General features: G+C 48.0%; 1 protein-coding gene across 2 annotated transcripts in view; it reads right to left on the reverse strand.

The window, feature by feature from the left end:
* Positions 1-18455, reverse strand: part of Rab11fip3 (RAB11 family interacting protein 3) — an 82650-nt gene that overhangs the window by 19994 nt on the left and 44201 nt on the right. Inside the window, exons 3-6 of one of the 2 annotated variants that reach the window (XM_051168428.1) lie at positions 18173-18264; positions 5676-5887; positions 3464-3613; positions 1629-1763 (exon numbers count right to left, since the gene is read on the reverse strand). In XM_051168428.1, the coding sequence (XP_051024385.1) occupies positions 1629-1763; positions 3464-3613; positions 5676-5887; positions 18173-18264 (589 nt within the window). The remainder of the gene's footprint in view (positions 1-1628; positions 1764-3463; positions 3614-5675; positions 5888-18172; positions 18265-18455) is intronic. The other variant, XM_051168429.1, reaches the window with a different exon arrangement.

An 18455-nucleotide genomic window follows, 5' to 3' on the forward strand; every position in this document is an offset into this window, starting at 1 on the left:
GTGTCTTCTTTAACAATACACCTGTAGCTCACACCTGCTCATCAGGACTAGGGCGGTTCACCAGCAGGAAGAAAGCAGCTGGCACCTTCCCCAGCACTGAACCCAAGACAGGTGAAAGCCTGTGTACAGTGGAAACCAGCGGGGTTTCTGGAGTCACCAGTGACTAGATCTTTTTAAATCTTGCCAAAACATGTCCTCAAAGAATATTCCAGCCTCCAGCACTGTGACCAGGACCCCATCAGGTTCTCTCTGGTCTTTCCCAACTGGCCAAGATCCTACCACACTGGGTATTGGCTAAAGGTCTCTAACTCTGTGATGCTACACAGAGCACAAAGAAAGAAACTAATATGTCAAGGGCACCAGGACTGCAGCCAGAGCAGGGCAGAGGTGTAGATCCAGCCTGGCTAACTGCCCTGCAGTGTTGGGGCAGACAAATGGCATCCTCTAACATAACTCCAGCATGCTCCAATACCAGGACGGTCTGCTTTAACGCTTCTGCCCCACAAGAGCCTGTGTGGCCACTTGCCACCTGTGCTTAGCACGGGATGTTAGTGATAGCTTCACACTCAGCCATCTCTTCTCCAGATTCTTCTCCTAAAAGTCCTCTAGCCAGGGCTGGAGAGATGCCTCAGAGGTTAAGAGCACTGACTGCTCTTCCAAAGGTCCTGAGTTCAAGTTCCAGCAACTACATGGTGGCTCACAACCATCTATAATGAGATCTGGTGCCCTCTTCTGGCCTGCAGGTGTACATGCATACAGAATATTACATAAGTAAATCTTTAAAAAAAAAAAAAAAAAAAGCCCTGTCTAGGGAATATTGATACAAATAAAGAACCCAGAGGTGTGTCCTATGAGTTTGGGGGAACTCGCTGGAATGCTAGTTCTGCTGGGACTGGTCAGAGACAGAGAGGCAAAGGGCTGAGACAAGTCCTGCCCAGGAGACAGGGCAGAGGAGCAGCAGGCACGATATGCAATGCCAAGCCCCCAAATTGGAGCGCACAGTCACCCCAGAGCACAGGTGGTCATGACTAAACTAGCATTCCAGAAAACTAACTACTTGCGAGTTTTCTTTTGCTTTTTTTTTTCTCCCAAAACAGATTTGATTTTAAAAATCCATCTTTAAGCCAGAAGGTGGTAGTGCATGCCTTTAATCCCAGCACTTGGGAGGCAGAGGCAGGTGGATCACTGTGAGTTCGAGGCCAGACTGGTTTACAAAGCGAGTCCAGGACAGTCAAGGCTACACAGAGAAACCCTGTTTCCAAAAAACAAAACAAAACAACAACAACAACAACAACAACAAACACCAAAAACAAAACCCATCTTCAAATTCCCCAGCTCTACCTTCTGCGACTCAGTTGAAGAAAGAATTTTGGTAAAATGCTGGGGTGCTCTCTTGCACATACTAGATTGTTTCCTCCTACAGGGACAGCAGCCACCAAGGCTGCCACGTGCATAAAGGAGAAGGGAGGTAAGCAGCGAGCTGAATCAAGGCATGCAGGACAGCTGGGGCGCAGGAAGAGTCCACTGTCTGAGTGCCTTGCTGAAAGAGGCGGCCATGGCCAGCAATGGAGAAGCACTGCAGTGGCCTCTCCCTGCGAACACAGAGCGGAGCGGCTTCTGCCTGTTACCTATTCCTCTCAAGGTCAGTCAGGCGAGCAGAAAGGTCTTCAAGGCGGTTGATCTGTTTGTGGCACTGGCTACAGTAAAACTCAAAGGCCTCATCAGTGAGGACGTTGCACAGCTTTGAGGCAAGAGGGTTGGAGCTAGAAAGACAGAGGGCTAGTCAGGAGAGAGGAGGCCCTGTTAGGTCATCTTTGCCAGGCATGAGGGTTGAGGGTGTGAAGGGTGCGAGACAGAAACAGAGGAAGAGAATGAACTGTCTGAGGTGCTGGCTGTGCTCTCGGGACTACCATGAGTCCTTCCTCACATCACTGTGAGGAGCCTGGAGCATCCCCCAGCTGGAGCAGCCAGCGCTGCCACACACAGCCCCCGTTGGGCAGTGCACAGAACCAGGCAGTGGCACTATACCACAAAACTCCCTTTAGCAGAAGGTAAATGCATACACAGCTTTCTCCCCTGTGGAAATCACCTGAATGTGACAGAAAGTATGTCTCCATTGGGATTTTATTTGCTGGGTTTTATTATTATTTTGAGATGGTCTTACTGTTTCAAAGAACAAAAAATAAAAGGTCCATTGGTAGACTTGTGTTTTTGAGATCTGCGTTTACTCAGGATTCTATCAGCCTTCTGGAGATGCTGGCTGACTCCTATGATTCCAACTCAATAAGCTCTTAGCATATTGGTGGTGGACCATGACGCATCTGTTCTGGGCACTGAGGTCAGGAAAGCAGCCTCATCCCTGGGGTAGGACCCACCATCTAGAAGTTCATTTAAAGAACTAAAAAAAAAAAAAAAAAAAAAAAAAAGATAGATGAGCTGGAGAGATGGCCCAGAGGTTAAGAGCACTGACTGCTCTTCCAGAGGTCCAGAGTTCAATTCCCAGCAACCACATGGAGGCTCACAACCATCTATAATGTGATCTGATGCCCTCTTCTGGCCTGGAAGTGTGCATAGATGCAGACAGAAAACTGTATACATAATAAATAAATCTTTTTAAAAAAAAGAATGATAGAAAGGAATACATAAAATGTAGCATGAAAATTACAGTTTAGATTGAAAACACCAGGCAGGAGATGGGGCATACTTCACGAACAGGACAGACTGCCACAGGGATGCAGAAATGCCAAATTCTAGAATAAGCCCACTACTTCCAACTCAAAGCCCTAGGACTCTCCCCAGGGGGACTGAGCACCCGGACGCTCTGAGAAAGCTCGCTTCACAGCCAGTGTACTTCTGAGGTGGCGTAGGAGCAGGAGAGCCCAAGCTTAGCTTACAGAAAGCCTCCTAGCACTGGTTCCACGGGTCTGTGCTGCCATGGTAACCAGGCTGAAGTAGACAAATTCAGGAACCCAAAGGCAGATGGGAGATGTGGTCAGTATGGAAGAGCTGCCGAGCCAGGCCTGGGCCACACTGAGAGGCAGTGCTTTCCTCAGACTGAATGCTCAGGAGGGGTTACCCAGGTCTTCAGACAAAAACGAGCCAGGGTCTAGTGAGCATGCAAGTCAATCTCCTGAGGCACAACTTAAGAGAAAGCAAGCATCTTATCAGAACATGGCAGGGCTGGGATTATGGTTCTAGTCTCTCTCAAAGCCAGCCAATGGGCCAGAAAGCGCTCAGTGACTTGCAGCGTGGGGCTGCAGTGGCTCAGCAGATACCTCAAAGTCTGCAGTACACTGCAAAGAGCAGACATGAGGGGTTACAGTTAGCCTTCCCTCTGCGACCAACTCAACACTCCTCCATGGGGTGTTTAACAGAGCATCAGATAAAGCACGTATGGAAGTTTCTCCATCGCTAGGCGTGGAGCTGGACATGGAGAGGGACCATGCACAGTGCAGGGTGTCACCTGGGGGTGAGAAAAGCCGGGTCTTCACAGTCCAGCTCCCCATTACAGAGGGTCTCCGGGGACAGCTCTGCTTCACTGCCCTCACCATAATCTTCAAAGTGTTCCTCACTGCCAATCACCATGACAACAGCCTGGCTGTGGGGGTGAGATCTGCAAAAGATAGACAGAAGCAATTCTAAGTCACAAGCACAGGCATGCATACCATTCCACAAGCCACAAGCTGAGCCCCATCACCACACATACCTTTAACCCCAGCACACGGGAGGCAGAGGCACAGGGCTCTATTTGAGTTCGAGGCCAGCCTGGTCTACAGAGTGAGTTCCAGGACAGGCAGAGATACACAGAGAAACCTGTCTCAAACAAAACAAAACAAAAAAACCCCCAAAAAACCAAAAATACAGAACAAAAACTTCTAAAAGTTATCCTAAATAACTTTTTTGTGGTGCTGGGACTAGAACCTAGGACTTGTGTACATTAAGCAGTGGATCATGAAGTCACACTACAGCCCAACAGTTGTAAATAAACAGCTTTTATTATAGTACACTGTTATACTTTTTAAGTGTTTTGTTGTTGTTGTTTTGAGACAGGGTCTCAAGTAGCTCTTGGCTGTCCTGCAATTCACATGTAACCTAGGCTGGCCTCAAACACACAAAGATCTACACCTCTTCATCCTAAGTACAGGAATTAAAGGTGTATACCACCACACCTGTCAAATGTTAAGCTTTTTTTGAGACAGGGTTTCTCTGTGAAGCTCTGGCTGTCCTGGAACTCACTTTGTAGACCAGGCTAGCCTCAAACTCAGAGATTCACCTGCCTCTGCCTCCCAAAGTGCTGGGATTAAAGGCATGCGCCACCATGCCCAATAACTTTTAAGATTTAATGATATTTTATTTACTATTTATTATGTTCATATGTGGTCAATGCAGAGTGTCACAAAGATATGTGAATATTATGATCTCCGGCCCTGGTTTTAAGATTGTGCTAATGGGGCTGGAGAGATGGCTTAGCGGTTAAGAACATTGCTTGGCCTTCCAAAGGTTTTAAGTTCAATTCCCAGCAACCACATGGTAGCTCACAACCATCTATAGTGAGATCTTGTGCCTTCCTCTGGTCTGCTAGTGTACGTACAGGCAGAGCACTATATACTTAATAAATAAATAAATCTTAAACAAAACAAAACAAAAAAAAGATTGTGCTAATTAGCCAGGCATGGTGGCACCTGCCTTTAATTCCAGCATTTGGGAGGCAGAGGCAGGAGTATTTCTTGAGTCCAAAGCCAATCCTCATAGTGAGTTTTATGACAGCCAGAGATAGATACTAAGACCCTGTTTAAATAAATGATTAAGCCAGGCATGGTGGCACACACCTTTAACCCAGCACTCAAGAGGCAGAGGCAGGTAGATTGCTGTGAGTTCGAGGCCAGCCTGGTCTACAAAGCAAGTCCGGGACAGCCAAGGCTACACAGAGAAACTCTGTCTCGAAAACCAAACCAAAACATAACCAAAAACAAAACAAAACAAACAAACAAAAAAACTCACCCCTAAATAAATACATAAATACATAAATAAATAAAAAGATTGTGATGGGCACTGGAGAGATGGCTCAGAGGTTAAGAGCACTGGCTGTTCTTCCAAAGCTCAATTCCCAGCAATTACATGGTGGCTCACAGCCATCTATAATGAGATCCGGTGCCCTCTTCTGGCCTGCAGGTGTACATAGAGGCAGAACACTGTATACAAAATAAATAAATAAATAAATAAATCTTTTTAAAAAAGATTGTGCCAGGTTGTGGCGGCACACACATTTAATCCCAGCACTTGGGAGGCAGAGGCAGGCGGATCTCTGAGTTCAAGGCCAATCTGGTCTACGGAGCAAGTTTCAGGACAGCCAGGGCAACACAGAGAAACCCTGTCTCAAAAAATACATATAATAATAACAACAACAATAATAATGATAATAATAATACTTTAATTGTGCTAATGGGTTGAGGATACAGCTCAGTTACAAGTGCTTCTAAAGACGAGCATTAGCTTTTGGAGCTGGAGAGATGGCTGAGAGTACTGACTGCAATTCTAAAGGGTCCACCACATGGCAGCTCACAACTGTCTGCAACTCCAGTTCCAGAGGATCCTATGCCTCTGGCCTTTGCAGGTACCTGTACTCACACACACACACACACACACACACACACACACACAGCATGGGTACAGACCTGCCTGGGAGGAGCAGCAATGCACCATGGTCAGGGTCTTCCATGGTGTCCAGGCACTCTGAGGGTACAGCTGAGCCACCAGCACTGTCAGCATCCCCTTCAGGTTGTAGCTCAGGGTGCACCAGGGTGCTGGTGTCCTCATCTGTGAAGGTCTCACACTCACTGTAGGTACTCTCAGACCCCATATATGCACTGTCTGTCACCTCGTTGGCCTAGGAGACAAAACCAATTGTTAGCATGGGTAGCTATGGAGGCCACATTGCAGAGAGGACACGGCACCAGCAAAAATAACAACAAGCTTTGTAAACATCAACATTAGCTTATAAACAAAACTTGGTGTGTGTGCACGCGAGTAGACTAAACCGAGGGCCTCTTGGAGCCTTGTGTGTTCTGCCATTTAGCTGCACCCTCAGCCTTTTATTTTAAAGTGGAAAAAAAAAAAAAATAGGTGGGCATAGAGGAGCTTCCCAGCACTCAGAAGGCAGGGCAGGAGGACCATGAGTTCAAGGCCAGCCTGAGCTAATAGAAAAACCTTGTCTCAAAAACAAAAGTGAAGTCTTTCTTCTTCCTCCTCCTCCCCCTCCACCTCCCGACAGGGTTTCTCTGTGCAGCCTTGGCTGTCCTGGAGTTACTCTGTAGACCAGGCTGGCCTTGAACTCACAGAGATGCACCTGCCTCTGCCTCCCAGAGTGCTGGGAGTAGTACAGTGAGCCACCACGCCTGGCTAAGTAAGTCATTTTAAAATCAGTTGGATAATAACACATCTAAAAGATACAAAGCATGGGGCTGGAGAGATGGCTCAGCAGGTAAGGGAATGCTCTTCCGGAGGACCCAGGTTCAAATCCCAGCATCCACATGGCAGCTCACAAATGTCTCCAAGATCTGTTGGTCTCATATACTATAGATGCAGGCAAAACACCAATGCACAGCCAGGTGTGGTGGCACACACCTTTAATCCCAGCACTCAGGAGGCAGAGGCAGGCAGATCTCTGAGTTTCAGGCCAGACTGGTCTACAAAGTGAGTCCAGGACAGCCAAGGCTACACAGAGAAACCCTCTCTTGAAACCCCCGCCCCTAAGAAAAACACCCTAGGGGAGAAAATGCCAATGCACATAAAATAAAAGTAAATAGCTGGGCGTGGTGGTACACGTCTTTAATCCCAGCACTCGGGAGGCAAAGGCAGGCGGATCACTGTGAGTTCGAGGCCAGCCTGGTCTACAAAGTGAGTTTGGACAGCCAAAACTATCACAGAGAAACCTTGTCTCAAAAAACCAAAACCAAAACAAAACAAAAATAAAGGTAAATAAAAGGCATCCCAGAATCACAAGTACTCCCCACAGAACCTCTTGTTTTCTGGCTTCCAGCACATTATTTCTATACAGTCAAGGGATTAATATGCAATAGTGCAAGGCTGTGCCTTTTAAAATCACTATATCCCTGGCTGGCAGGATGGCTCAGTGAGTAAAGACACCAGCCACTAGGCCTGATGATTCCCAAGACGCACATGGTAGAAGGAAAAAACTGACTCGCCAAAATTGTTCCTTAACCTCCACACACACACACACACACACACTGTGGCATGCCACTTCCCAATAAACTTAATAACACAAAAATGCACTGGGTGGTGGTGGCACTTGGGAGGCAGAGAACTCCACGGTTCAGCCTGGTCTAGAGCTCCAGGACAGCCAGGCCTACGCAAGGAACCCTGCCTCACAAAACCCAAACATACACACACACAAAATGTAATAAAGATCAAATTAAGATATTACCATCAGACCGGGCGTGGTGGCGCATGCCTTTAATCCCAGCTCAGCAAAGGCAGAAGCAAGTGGATCACTGTAAGTTCTAGGCTAGCCTGTTCTACAAAGTGAGTCCAGGATAGCCAAGGCTACACAGAGAAACCTTGTCAAAAAAACAAAAACAAAAACAAAACAAACAAACAAAACCAAAAAACAAAAAGATATTACCAACAATAGTTATTTTGCATGTTTAGACTACTGCTGTTGTTTGGTTTTTTTGTTTTTTGTTTTATTTTGTTTTGTTTAAGACAGGGTTTCTCTGTGTAACCCTGACTGTTCTAGAACTTGCTGTATAGACCAAGTTGGCCTGGAACTTAGAAGCCAGCCTCCTAAACACTGGCATTAAACATATGCACCACCATCCCCAGCCAGGCTGCTGTGTTGGAATGTGAAGTCAAGGGATGACCTCTAATGCTTATCATCTCGCCAACTGTTCCAGCTCAGATGTTTCCCCTACAGACACAGAAGCCAACGCAGGGCCCAACTTACACCAGGCAGTCAGAATTTAAATAATACTAATGAACTTAAAACTAAAGAGGGCCCAGCACTCAGGAGGCAGAGGCAGGCGAATCGATGTGAGTTCGAGGCCAGGCTGGTCTACAAAGCGAGTCTAGGACAGCCAAGGCTACACAGAGAAACCCTGTCTCGAAAAACAACAACAACAACGGAAAAAAAACAAACCAAAACAAAACAAAAAACCTAAAGAGGGATGAAGGAAGGCAGTTTTTACTTACAATTTCTATTTTAATTGAAATGAAGTTACAAGTTAGGATAAGTCTCTGTCAGAAGATTCTGAGGTTAACAATTTGTAAATAGGATTTCAGAAAACTTGCAGTTGTAGCAGGAAAAATATGCCCTTTGTCCCGGTAGTCTGGTGTTCCAAGGGGTGTGAGTGAGGACAACAGCATCTCCCTGTGCCTGCAACCCTCCAGAAGACCCGGGCCTCCAGGCTGACGAGAAGCCAGCTCCAATCTTGACCATCACTAACAGCATGTGACTCAGACACCTGACTGATCAGGAACTTCAAACACAAAGGGAGCTGTAAATACTCTTCATAAGGATCTCAGTGGTGACAGGGATGGGCATGTCTTAGAGCAAGGAAGGAAACAAGACGACTCCAAAGGGTACAAATTCATCAACACTGAGTAATTTGTAGAAAGCAGCCAAGTCAGACAACCAAAGCCAGACAACGGTGATACACACACCTAATCCCAGCACTCTGGAGGTGGAGAGAAGCAGGCAGCTCTCTATGAGTTCAGGGCCAGCCTGGTCTACATAACGAGCTCCATGCTGCCAAGGCCTGTCTTTAGGGGGAAGGGACCTCTACAGTGCAGTTCTGTTTTGCCCATGCACCTAAGCAGCTCTCTTCCAAATGGAGCAGATAACAACGCCATCTTGCAGAAGCCAGTTTGGAGAGGCTAGAAGAGCAGGCAGGTGCCACATCTGTCAATTGGCTAGCCTAGGAGATGGTGGACAAATGGGATACAAGACCTGGTACAACACTAATGGTCCATGGAGGGAGGCCAGTAGTCATTTATCCAGGCACTAAAAAAAAAACCCTGTATATTTCCAAGAAATATAAAAACAAAGCTAGACATGGTTCTTCAGGAGTAAGCAAAAACGTCTACAAGAATGTTGTAGGATGCTGACCCTGGTCCATGAGCACGGCCCCATGAGACACCCTGCCCAGCACCAAGCTGTGGATCTTACCCAGCAAGGGAGCAGGCAGAACCCATGTGCTCCAGCTCTGATCTGGCAGGACCTCAGAGTAGGTGTTTGCTTACAATAGAATGTGACCTTGAAGTAACTTTGTGAAACTTTCGACTTACATTTTTTTTTTTGCTTTTGTTTGTTTTTTAAATATTTCTTTGTTTATTATTATGTACACAATGCCCTGCCTGCATATACACCTGCAGGCCAGAAGAGGGCATCATATCACATTATAGATGGCTGTGAGCCACCATGTAGTTGCTGGGAATTGAACTCAGGACCTTTGGAAGAGGCAGTGCTCTCTTAACCTCTGAGCCATCTCTCCAGCTCTAGTTTTGTTTTTTGAGACAGGTTTCTCTGTATAGCCTTGGCTGTCCTGGAACTTGCTCTGTAGACCAGCCCGGCCTTGAACTCATAGAAACCAGCTTGCCTCTGCCTCCCAAATGCTGAGGTTAAAAACATACATGACCACCCCACCTTCAGGCATCTTTTAAAAAAGCCAAGCCAGGGTCCTTTTTTCCCCCAGATTCTTTGCCTAATATTGCTTTGATTATATATTTTTAATCTTTTTTTTCTTTTTCTTTTTTCTTTTTTCTTTTTTTTTTTTTTTTTTTTTTTTTTGGTTTTTCGAGACAGGGTTTCTCTGTGTTGGCTCTCCTGGACTCACTTTGTAGACCAGGCTGGCCTCAAACTCACAACAATCTGCCTGCCTCTGCCTCCCAAGTGCTGGGATTAAACACATGCATCACCACGCCTGGCTTACATTTTTAATCTTATTGGTCTCTTGCTTGTATACAGAGTGAGACAGTCTGGCACCTGCCACCAAGCCTCATCACTGGAGTTTGATCCTCAGGAGCCAAATGGTGGAAGAAGAAAAAGGACTCGCAAAACCTCCCCTGACCTCTACAACTGCATGTGCACGCGCGCGCACACACACACACACACACACACACACACACACACACACACACACACACACACCTTAATATGTAATTTTTGGAGGTGGTAGTTCAAGACAGGGGTTCTTTCTGTAGCCTTGGCTGTCCTCTGTAGACCAGGCTGGTCTAAGGGCGCACACCACCACCACCTGGCAAATGCAGTAAAAAAAAATGTTTTAAGCCAAGCCACTAGTACACATGCCAAGTCCTCACTGCTCCGCCCTGGCCATGGACACCCTTGGTTTCCAGCACAGCTCAGACACTTGTAATAGCAAGTATAACAGTTCTCACTGCAGTTAGCACATTTTCTTCTGGGAGGGAAAAGCTGTCCAAAGGCTGGAGCCTACTTATTTCCTGGAGATCTCGTGATGCTGAGGGCGGTGTCCCTGGGAGCAGACCAAGGATGGCACCTTCCCTGGAATTTAGCCGAATACTCAGGAAAGAATGAACTCCACCAACCAAGGGCAACGAGGCAAATATCGGCATGGCTGTCTGTACCTCAGACCCGGAGGGAGGCTGCACCACACGTGCTCAATTCATTTCTGCACCACCGTGGTATAATTGAAGCACCCAGTCACGCACAGGGGACAGACCTGCATGTACACCTTTATCTACTTCACAATGAGCAAGGTCAGGAGGCCCCATCCGCACGCACTGCAGAAAGTCCTCAGGCTCCGCTGTGGGATGCAGGAGACAAACATGAAACCCAAGGCTGCTCACCAACAGTCTTCTAGACGTAAATCAGCCACAAAGACAGAAGACCGTGCTGTGAGGCTCTGCAAGGACAAGTGCCCAGCTCAGATCCTGCCTATGCCAGCTCCTGAAACTCGGGTCTTCTGCCCTGCACAGGTGCTAATGAGCTAAACAGCCAATCTGTTTTCCCAAGACCCTTCAAAAAGAGGCAAACAAACAAACAAAAAAGCCACCTTGGAGCACAGTACTACTGTAGTTCATGACACACAATGAAACAGCACGCAGCCTCACCCATTGGCGAGCCAATTAGGACCTAGCTTTGCCCAGAAGCCAACAACTCCACATTACCAACTTTTTTTTTTTTTAATCTTTTACCAAAGTAAAGATGAACTCACTTTAAAAGCAAGGTGCTTTGAACATTCCAATGCGTCCTTACATTCACTAGTTAACAGACCATTCATGTCACCAAGAAAGATGAGGTCCTTGTTCAGGCTACCAAGTCTGGCTAACGCTGCCCGACGGCTCCCAAGGCCAGGCCGTGCTTCCTCCTTCCACAAGCCTTTCTCTTCTCAGAAACAGAATTCGGGCAGAGTGCACTCTCAGATCTCCTTACCCTCAGATGATGGTCAAGCACCGTGACAGGCCTGTTTCTGAGAGCAGGCTCTGGGAAGGGTGTGTTGCTGGAGGCGACCTCCTCACCACGCGCCCCTGCTCACCGAGTCACTGGCGTCTCTTCACTGACTGTCACCTTCCTGTTTGCTAGCCATGCTGGTGTTCCTGCAAAATCCATGTGCCCACCTGAAGGCACATCACTACCTCAGAGAAAGTTTAACCTGCTCCCAGACACGCTCTACTAAGCCTGTTGCTGCTGGCCAGGTGGGGAGAGGCAAAGTCCGGGAAGAGTCCTTGCTGGCCTTAACAAACAGGCAGGGCACAAAAGACAGCAACTTTGTTGTACACTTTAACCTTCCTGATAACAGTTTGTACAAAAGACACACTCTCATCCTCTTTCTGCAATGGTGGTGGGAGAGGAGGGAGGCACACAGAAAGCGTAGGCAGGACAGGACACCCTTATCATTCTGGTCCTGCTTGTTCTTGGGGTAACTTCCCTACTGCCCTTCCAGATTAAGTGGCCAGTCCTCGCTCTGCCTGCTCAGCTTTCTTCTTATGACCATTCCTAAACCTTAACTCAGCTCCCCAACTCTTCCCTGCCTCACTTGGGACATGTCAGCAACATCCTCCGGTTACAAGCTAAACACCCAAGGGGTCCCCAGGAACATGGTAGTAGGAGGCAGGACACCTACCAGGAGGCCCTAACAAGGAATGCGCATGTGCAAGCAATGACTCACGTACTCTTGCCAGCATGTGCTTAAACACACCAAGCTCTACCAGAATCACAGGCTTAACACAACTATTTTCAGCAAATCAGTAAAATGCTAATCATCCCTAAGTAGCAGTGAAGACCCAAATATGGGATCTGGATTACCTTAAAAAAGATGGTGGTGGTGGCACACGCCTTTAGTCTCAGCACTCAGGAGGCAGAGGCAGGCGGCTGAGTTCGAGACCAGCCTGGTCTACAGAGCAAGTACCAGGATAGCCAGGGATATACAGAGAAACCCTGTCTCAAAAAGCAAAACAAACAAACAAGTTGGAAGCCACGATCTCAGTGCTTGGGAAGCAGACTCCAAGAGTTCAAGGCCAGCCTGGTCTACACGGCAAGTTTTAGGACAGCAAGGGCTATACAGAGAGACCCTGTCTCAGAAAACAAGCAAACCAACAAAAACATGCTTGTTTGTTGTTGAGACAGAGTCTCACTATGTAGCTCTGGCTGTCCTGGAACTCAATTCAAACTTACAGAGATCTGATTGCCTCTGCCTCCCAAGTGTTGGGATTAAAAGAATGAGCCACCATGTCTGATGGCATTTTTTTTTTTAAAGATTTTATTTATTTTATATATATGAGTGCTCTATCTGCATGTACACCTGCATACCACAAGAGGGTGTTAAGAGCGTGTGTAGATGGTTGTGAGCCACCACGTGGTTGTCGGGAATTGAACTCAGGATCTCTGGAAGAACAGGCAATGCTCTTAAGCGCTGAGCCAGCCCCGGCATTTTTTTTTTTTTTCAGCTATGGTAGCATATAATCCAGACTGGCCTTGAACTCATGATGCCGCCAAAGTTTACCTGAGTTTCTTACCTTCCTGTTTTCACCTCCCAAGTGCTAGGACTGTAGCCTGTACCACCATGCCTAGCTGTTTTGTTTTAAAGAACAGTCTCTCTGAAAGTTCACAGCAGTATCTAGCTCTGCAAACCCGGAAAACACGACATGGAAGAATCATGCAAAACTGTGAAGAGCAGGTCTGAGGAGTTCTGAGAGTGTAGCTCAGAGACACTCGGAAAAAGCACAAACATGACTGCCTGTGGGGGCCTGTGGCGCATGGCAGAGCCCAGGGGGCTTCTTGAATGGGAAACTATGTCTGTGATCTTATCACAGACAAGTGTGCATGTGTGCACTGCAAATGTTTGTTAGCCATGAAGCACCAGCTGTGACCGCCAGTGCAGTCAAGCTCATAACAGGCGCATGACGTAAGGCACCATGCGATGGCACACCGCATACAGTAAGGCACCATACGATGGCACACCGCATACAGTAAGGCACCATGCGATGGCACACCGCATACAGTAAGGCATCATACGATGGCACACTGCATACAGTAAGGCACCATGCGATGGCACACTGCATACAGTAAGGCATCATACGATGGCACACTGCATACAGTAAGGCATCATACGATGGCACACTGCATACAGTAAGGCACCATGCGATGGCACACTGCATACAGTAAGGCACCATGCGATGGCACACTGCATACAGTAAGGCACCATGCGATGGCACACTGCATACAGTAAGGCACCATGCGATGGCACACTGCATACAGTAAGGCACCATGCGATGGCACACTGCATACAGTAAGGCACCATACAATGGCACACTGCATACAGTAAGGCACCATACGATGGCACACTGCATACAGTAAGGCACCATACGATGGCACACTGCATACAGTAAGGCACCATACGATGGCACACTGCATACAGTAAGGCACCATACGATGGCACATTGCATACAGTAAGGCACCATACGATGGCACACTGCATACAGTAAGGCACCATGCGATGGCACACTGCATACAGTAAGGCACCATACGATGGCACACTGCATACAGTAAGGCACCATGCGATGGCACACTGCATACAGTAAGGCACCATGCGATGGCACACTGCATACAGTAAGGCACCATACGATGGCACACTGCATACAGTAAGGCACCATACGATGGCACACTGCATACAGTAAGGCACCATACGATGGTGCATCGCATACAGTAAGGCACCATGCGATGGCACACTGCATACAGTAAGGCACCATGCGATGGCACACTGCATACAGTAAGGCACCATGCGATGGCACACTGCATACAGTAAGGCGCCATGCGATGGCACACTGCATACAGTAAGGCGCCATGCGATGGTGCATCGCATACAGTAAGACATCATACGATGGCACACTGCATACAGTAAGGCACCATGCGATGGCACACTGCATACAGTAAGGCATCATACGATGGCACACTGCATACAGTAAGGCACCATGCGATGGCACACTGCATACAGTAAGGCACCATGCGATGGCACACTGCATACAGTAAGGCACCATACGATGGCACACTGCATACAGTAAGGCACCATGCGATGGCACACTGCATACAGTAAGGCATCATACGATGGCACACTGCATACAGTAAGGCACCATGCGATGGCACACTGCATACAGTAAGGCACCATGCGATGGCACACTGCATACAGTAAGGCACCATACGATGGCACACTGCATACAGTAAGGCATCATACGATGGCACACTGCATACAGTAAGGCACCATGCGATGGCACACTGCATACAGTAAGGCACCATGCGATGGCACACTGCATACAGTAAGGCACCATGCATGCACACGCTAAGTAGGCAATACGATGGCACACTGCATACAGTAAGGCACCATACGATGGCACACTGCATACAGTAAGGCACCATACGATGGCACACTGCATACAGTAAGGCACCATACGATGGCACACTGCATACAGTAAGGCACCATACGATGCACATGCACAGTAAGGCACCATACGATGGCACACTGCATACAGTAAGGCACCATGCGATGGCACACTGCATACAGTAAGGCACCATACGATGGCACACTGCATACAGTAAGGCACCATACGATGGCACACTGCATACAGTAAGGCACCATGCGATGGCACACTGCATACAGTAAGGCACCATACGATGGTGCATCGCATACAGTAAGGCATCATACGATGGCACACTGCATACAGTAAGGCACCATGCGATGGCACACTGCATACAGTAAGGCACCATGCGATGGCACACTGCATACAGTAAGGCACCATGCGATGGCACACTGCATACAGTAAGGCGCCATGCGATGGTGCATCGCATACAGTAAGGCGCCATGCGATGGTGCATCGCATACAGTAAGACATCATACGATGGCACACTGCATACAGTAAGGCACCATGCGATGGCACACTGCATACAGTAAGGCATCATACGATGGCACACTGCATACAGTAAGGCACCATGCGATGGCACACTGCATACAGTAAGGCACCATGCGATGGCACACTGCATACAGTAAGGCACCATACGATGGCACACTGCATACAGTAAGGCACCATGCGATGGCACACTGCATACAGTAAGGCATCATACGATGGCACACTGCATACAGTAAGGCACCATGCGATGGCACAACTGCATACAGTAAGGCACCATGCGATGGCACACTGCATACAGTAAGGCACCATACGATGGCACACTGCATACAGTAAGGCATCATACGATGGCACACTGCATACAGTAAGGCACCATGCGATGGCACACTGCATACAGTAAGGCCCATGCGATGGCACACCGCATACAGTAAGGCACCATGCGATGGCACACTGCATACAGTAAGGCACCATGCGATGGCACACTGCATACAGTAAGGCACCATGCGATGGCACACTGCATACAGTAAGGCACCATGCGATGGCACACTGCATACAGTAAGGCATCTACGATGGCACACTGCATACAGTAGGCGCCATGCGATGGTGCATCGCATACAGTAAGAATCATACGATGGCACACTGCATACAGTAAGGCACCATGCGATGGCACACTGCATACAGTAAGGCATCATACGTGGCACACTGCATACAGTAAGGCACCATGCGATGGCACACTGCATACAGTAAGGCAACCATGCGATGGCACACTGCATACAGTAAGGCACCATGCGATGGACACTGCATACAGTAAGGCATCATACGATGGCACACTGCATACAGTAAGGCACCATGCGATGGCACACTGCATACAGTAAGGCATCATACGATGGCACACTGCATACAGTAAGGCACCATGCGATGGCACACTGCATACAGTAAGGCATCAGCGATGGCACACTGCATACAGTAAGGCACCATGCGATGGCACACTGCATACAGTAAGGCACCATGCGATGGCACACTGCATACAGTAAGGCACCATGCGATGGCACACTGCATACAGTAAGGCACCATGCGATGGCACACTGCATACAGTAAGGCACCATGCGATGGCACACTGCATACAGTAAGGCACCATGCGATGGCACACTGCATACAGTAAGGCACCATGCGATGGCACACTGCATACAGTAAGGCACCATGCGATGGCACACTGCATACAGTAAGGCACCATACGATGGCACACTGCATACAGTAAGGCATCATACGATGGCACACTGCATACAGTAAGGCACCATACGATGGCACACTGCATACAGTAAGGCACCATACGATGGCACACTGCATACAGTAAGGCACCATGCGATGGCACACTGCATACAGTAAGGCATCATACGATGGCACACTGCATACAGTAAGGCATCATGCGATGGCACACTGCATACAGTAAGGCATCATGCGATGGCACACTGCATACAGTAAGGCATCATACGATGGCACACTGCATACAGTAAGGCACCATGCGATGGCACACTGCATACAGTAAGGCATCATACGATGGCACACTGCATACAGTAAGGCACCATGTGATATCCTCTGCACTATTTGGTCCATATACTGAAAACTCAAAACCTTCAAAAAATGAAAACTTTCAAATTGTTAAAAGTACACAAAACTTTAAAATGTTTCTCCCATCTAAAAGAGAAATTAGAGTGCTAAGAGAGATGGCTCAGTGGTTAGGGTGCTTATTTTCCTTCTGTATAAACCAAGCTTGATTCTAAGCACCCACATTGTGTGGCTCACAAGCACCTTTAACTCCAGTTTCAGGGGATGCAATGCCTCTGGCCTCCATGGGCACCTGCACTCAGGTGCACAGATCCACATACAGACAACCGTAATTCAAATTAAGCCTTTAAAAGAGAAATTAGGGTTAGGACAAAAAAAAAAAAAAAAAAAAAAAAAACAAAAGCAAAAAAGAAACCAAACTCTCATTAGCCCTCAAAAAGCTACTTAGATATTACAGGTCCAGCCCCTTCTGTGACAAAGGAGCCAAGGTTCTGAGAACTTGCTGTAAAGAACCTTAGCCCTCACCATCCTACAGCACTTGGGAGCTTGAAAGGCTGGCAGCTGCCACTGCTATCAGCACACCAAGGGTGCACGTTTCAACACTGGTCTCATTGCATTGCCAGGTCAGCCTGGAACTCCCAGGACCAAAGATTCTGTCTCTCAGCCACCTTGAGTATCAGGACGTCAGCTCCAAGTATTTTGTAAAGAAAATCCTGTACATCAGATACATGGCCCCAGGCTCATGTCTCTCCAGTTTGGTAGGCAGTTAGAGTGGTCTGCCTTCCTTGGCTGTGACTTTGTCCCCAGCTAGGTGACAAGGAACCCACAGTTACAGGAGACATCACACACAGCACAACCCTGGTTTCGCCAGAAGTAAACAGTGAGGGACACAGGGCAGGAAGCAGGTTACTCAATGTGTCCAAACACAGACAATTATTAACGTCTTTATCTTCTGCCTCTTCCTGGTAGAAGGGGACACAGCAAGGGCACCACAAAGCCTAACTGCCCACAAACCTGTATTCCACAACAGGCCCAAGGGATGAGCCAACCAGGCCACTGGGAATAGTCTGTGATTTCAGCCACCAAGATCCCCCCGAACCTGTCACCCCTGTGCACAGGGCACAGCACCTGTGAAAGCAGCTGTGGCAGCTCAGGGAGCAGACGCTGCAGTATAAGAGGGAGAAGGGGAGATAGCGTTCAGGAAAGCACTTGCCTCATAGGTGACAAAGTCGTCAAACTCATCAGCACAGGCAGGGGGCTCTTCATCTTGGACAGGCTCCACACTGTACAGCTGGCCATCAGGATCTGTGGAGAGAAGACCCAGCCTTAGCAGGCCACCCAGGGCGGTCCAGGAGGTCCAAGGTAAAAAGTGCAACTAGGATTCCTAAGGAAGATGGCTTCTAAGGCTGCAATGTATGGAGGGGAATCACTGCAACATCAAGAGTGACTGGACCTCAAGCTGAGTACAGGGGGGGCGGTGCCTGGGACAGAAAAGG

The sequence above is a fragment of the Acomys russatus genome, chromosome 25 (genome assembly GCF_903995435.1).
Source record: "Acomys russatus chromosome 25, mAcoRus1.1, whole genome shotgun sequence".
NCBI classification, from domain to species: Eukaryota; Metazoa; Chordata; class Mammalia; order Rodentia; family Muridae; genus Acomys; species Acomys russatus.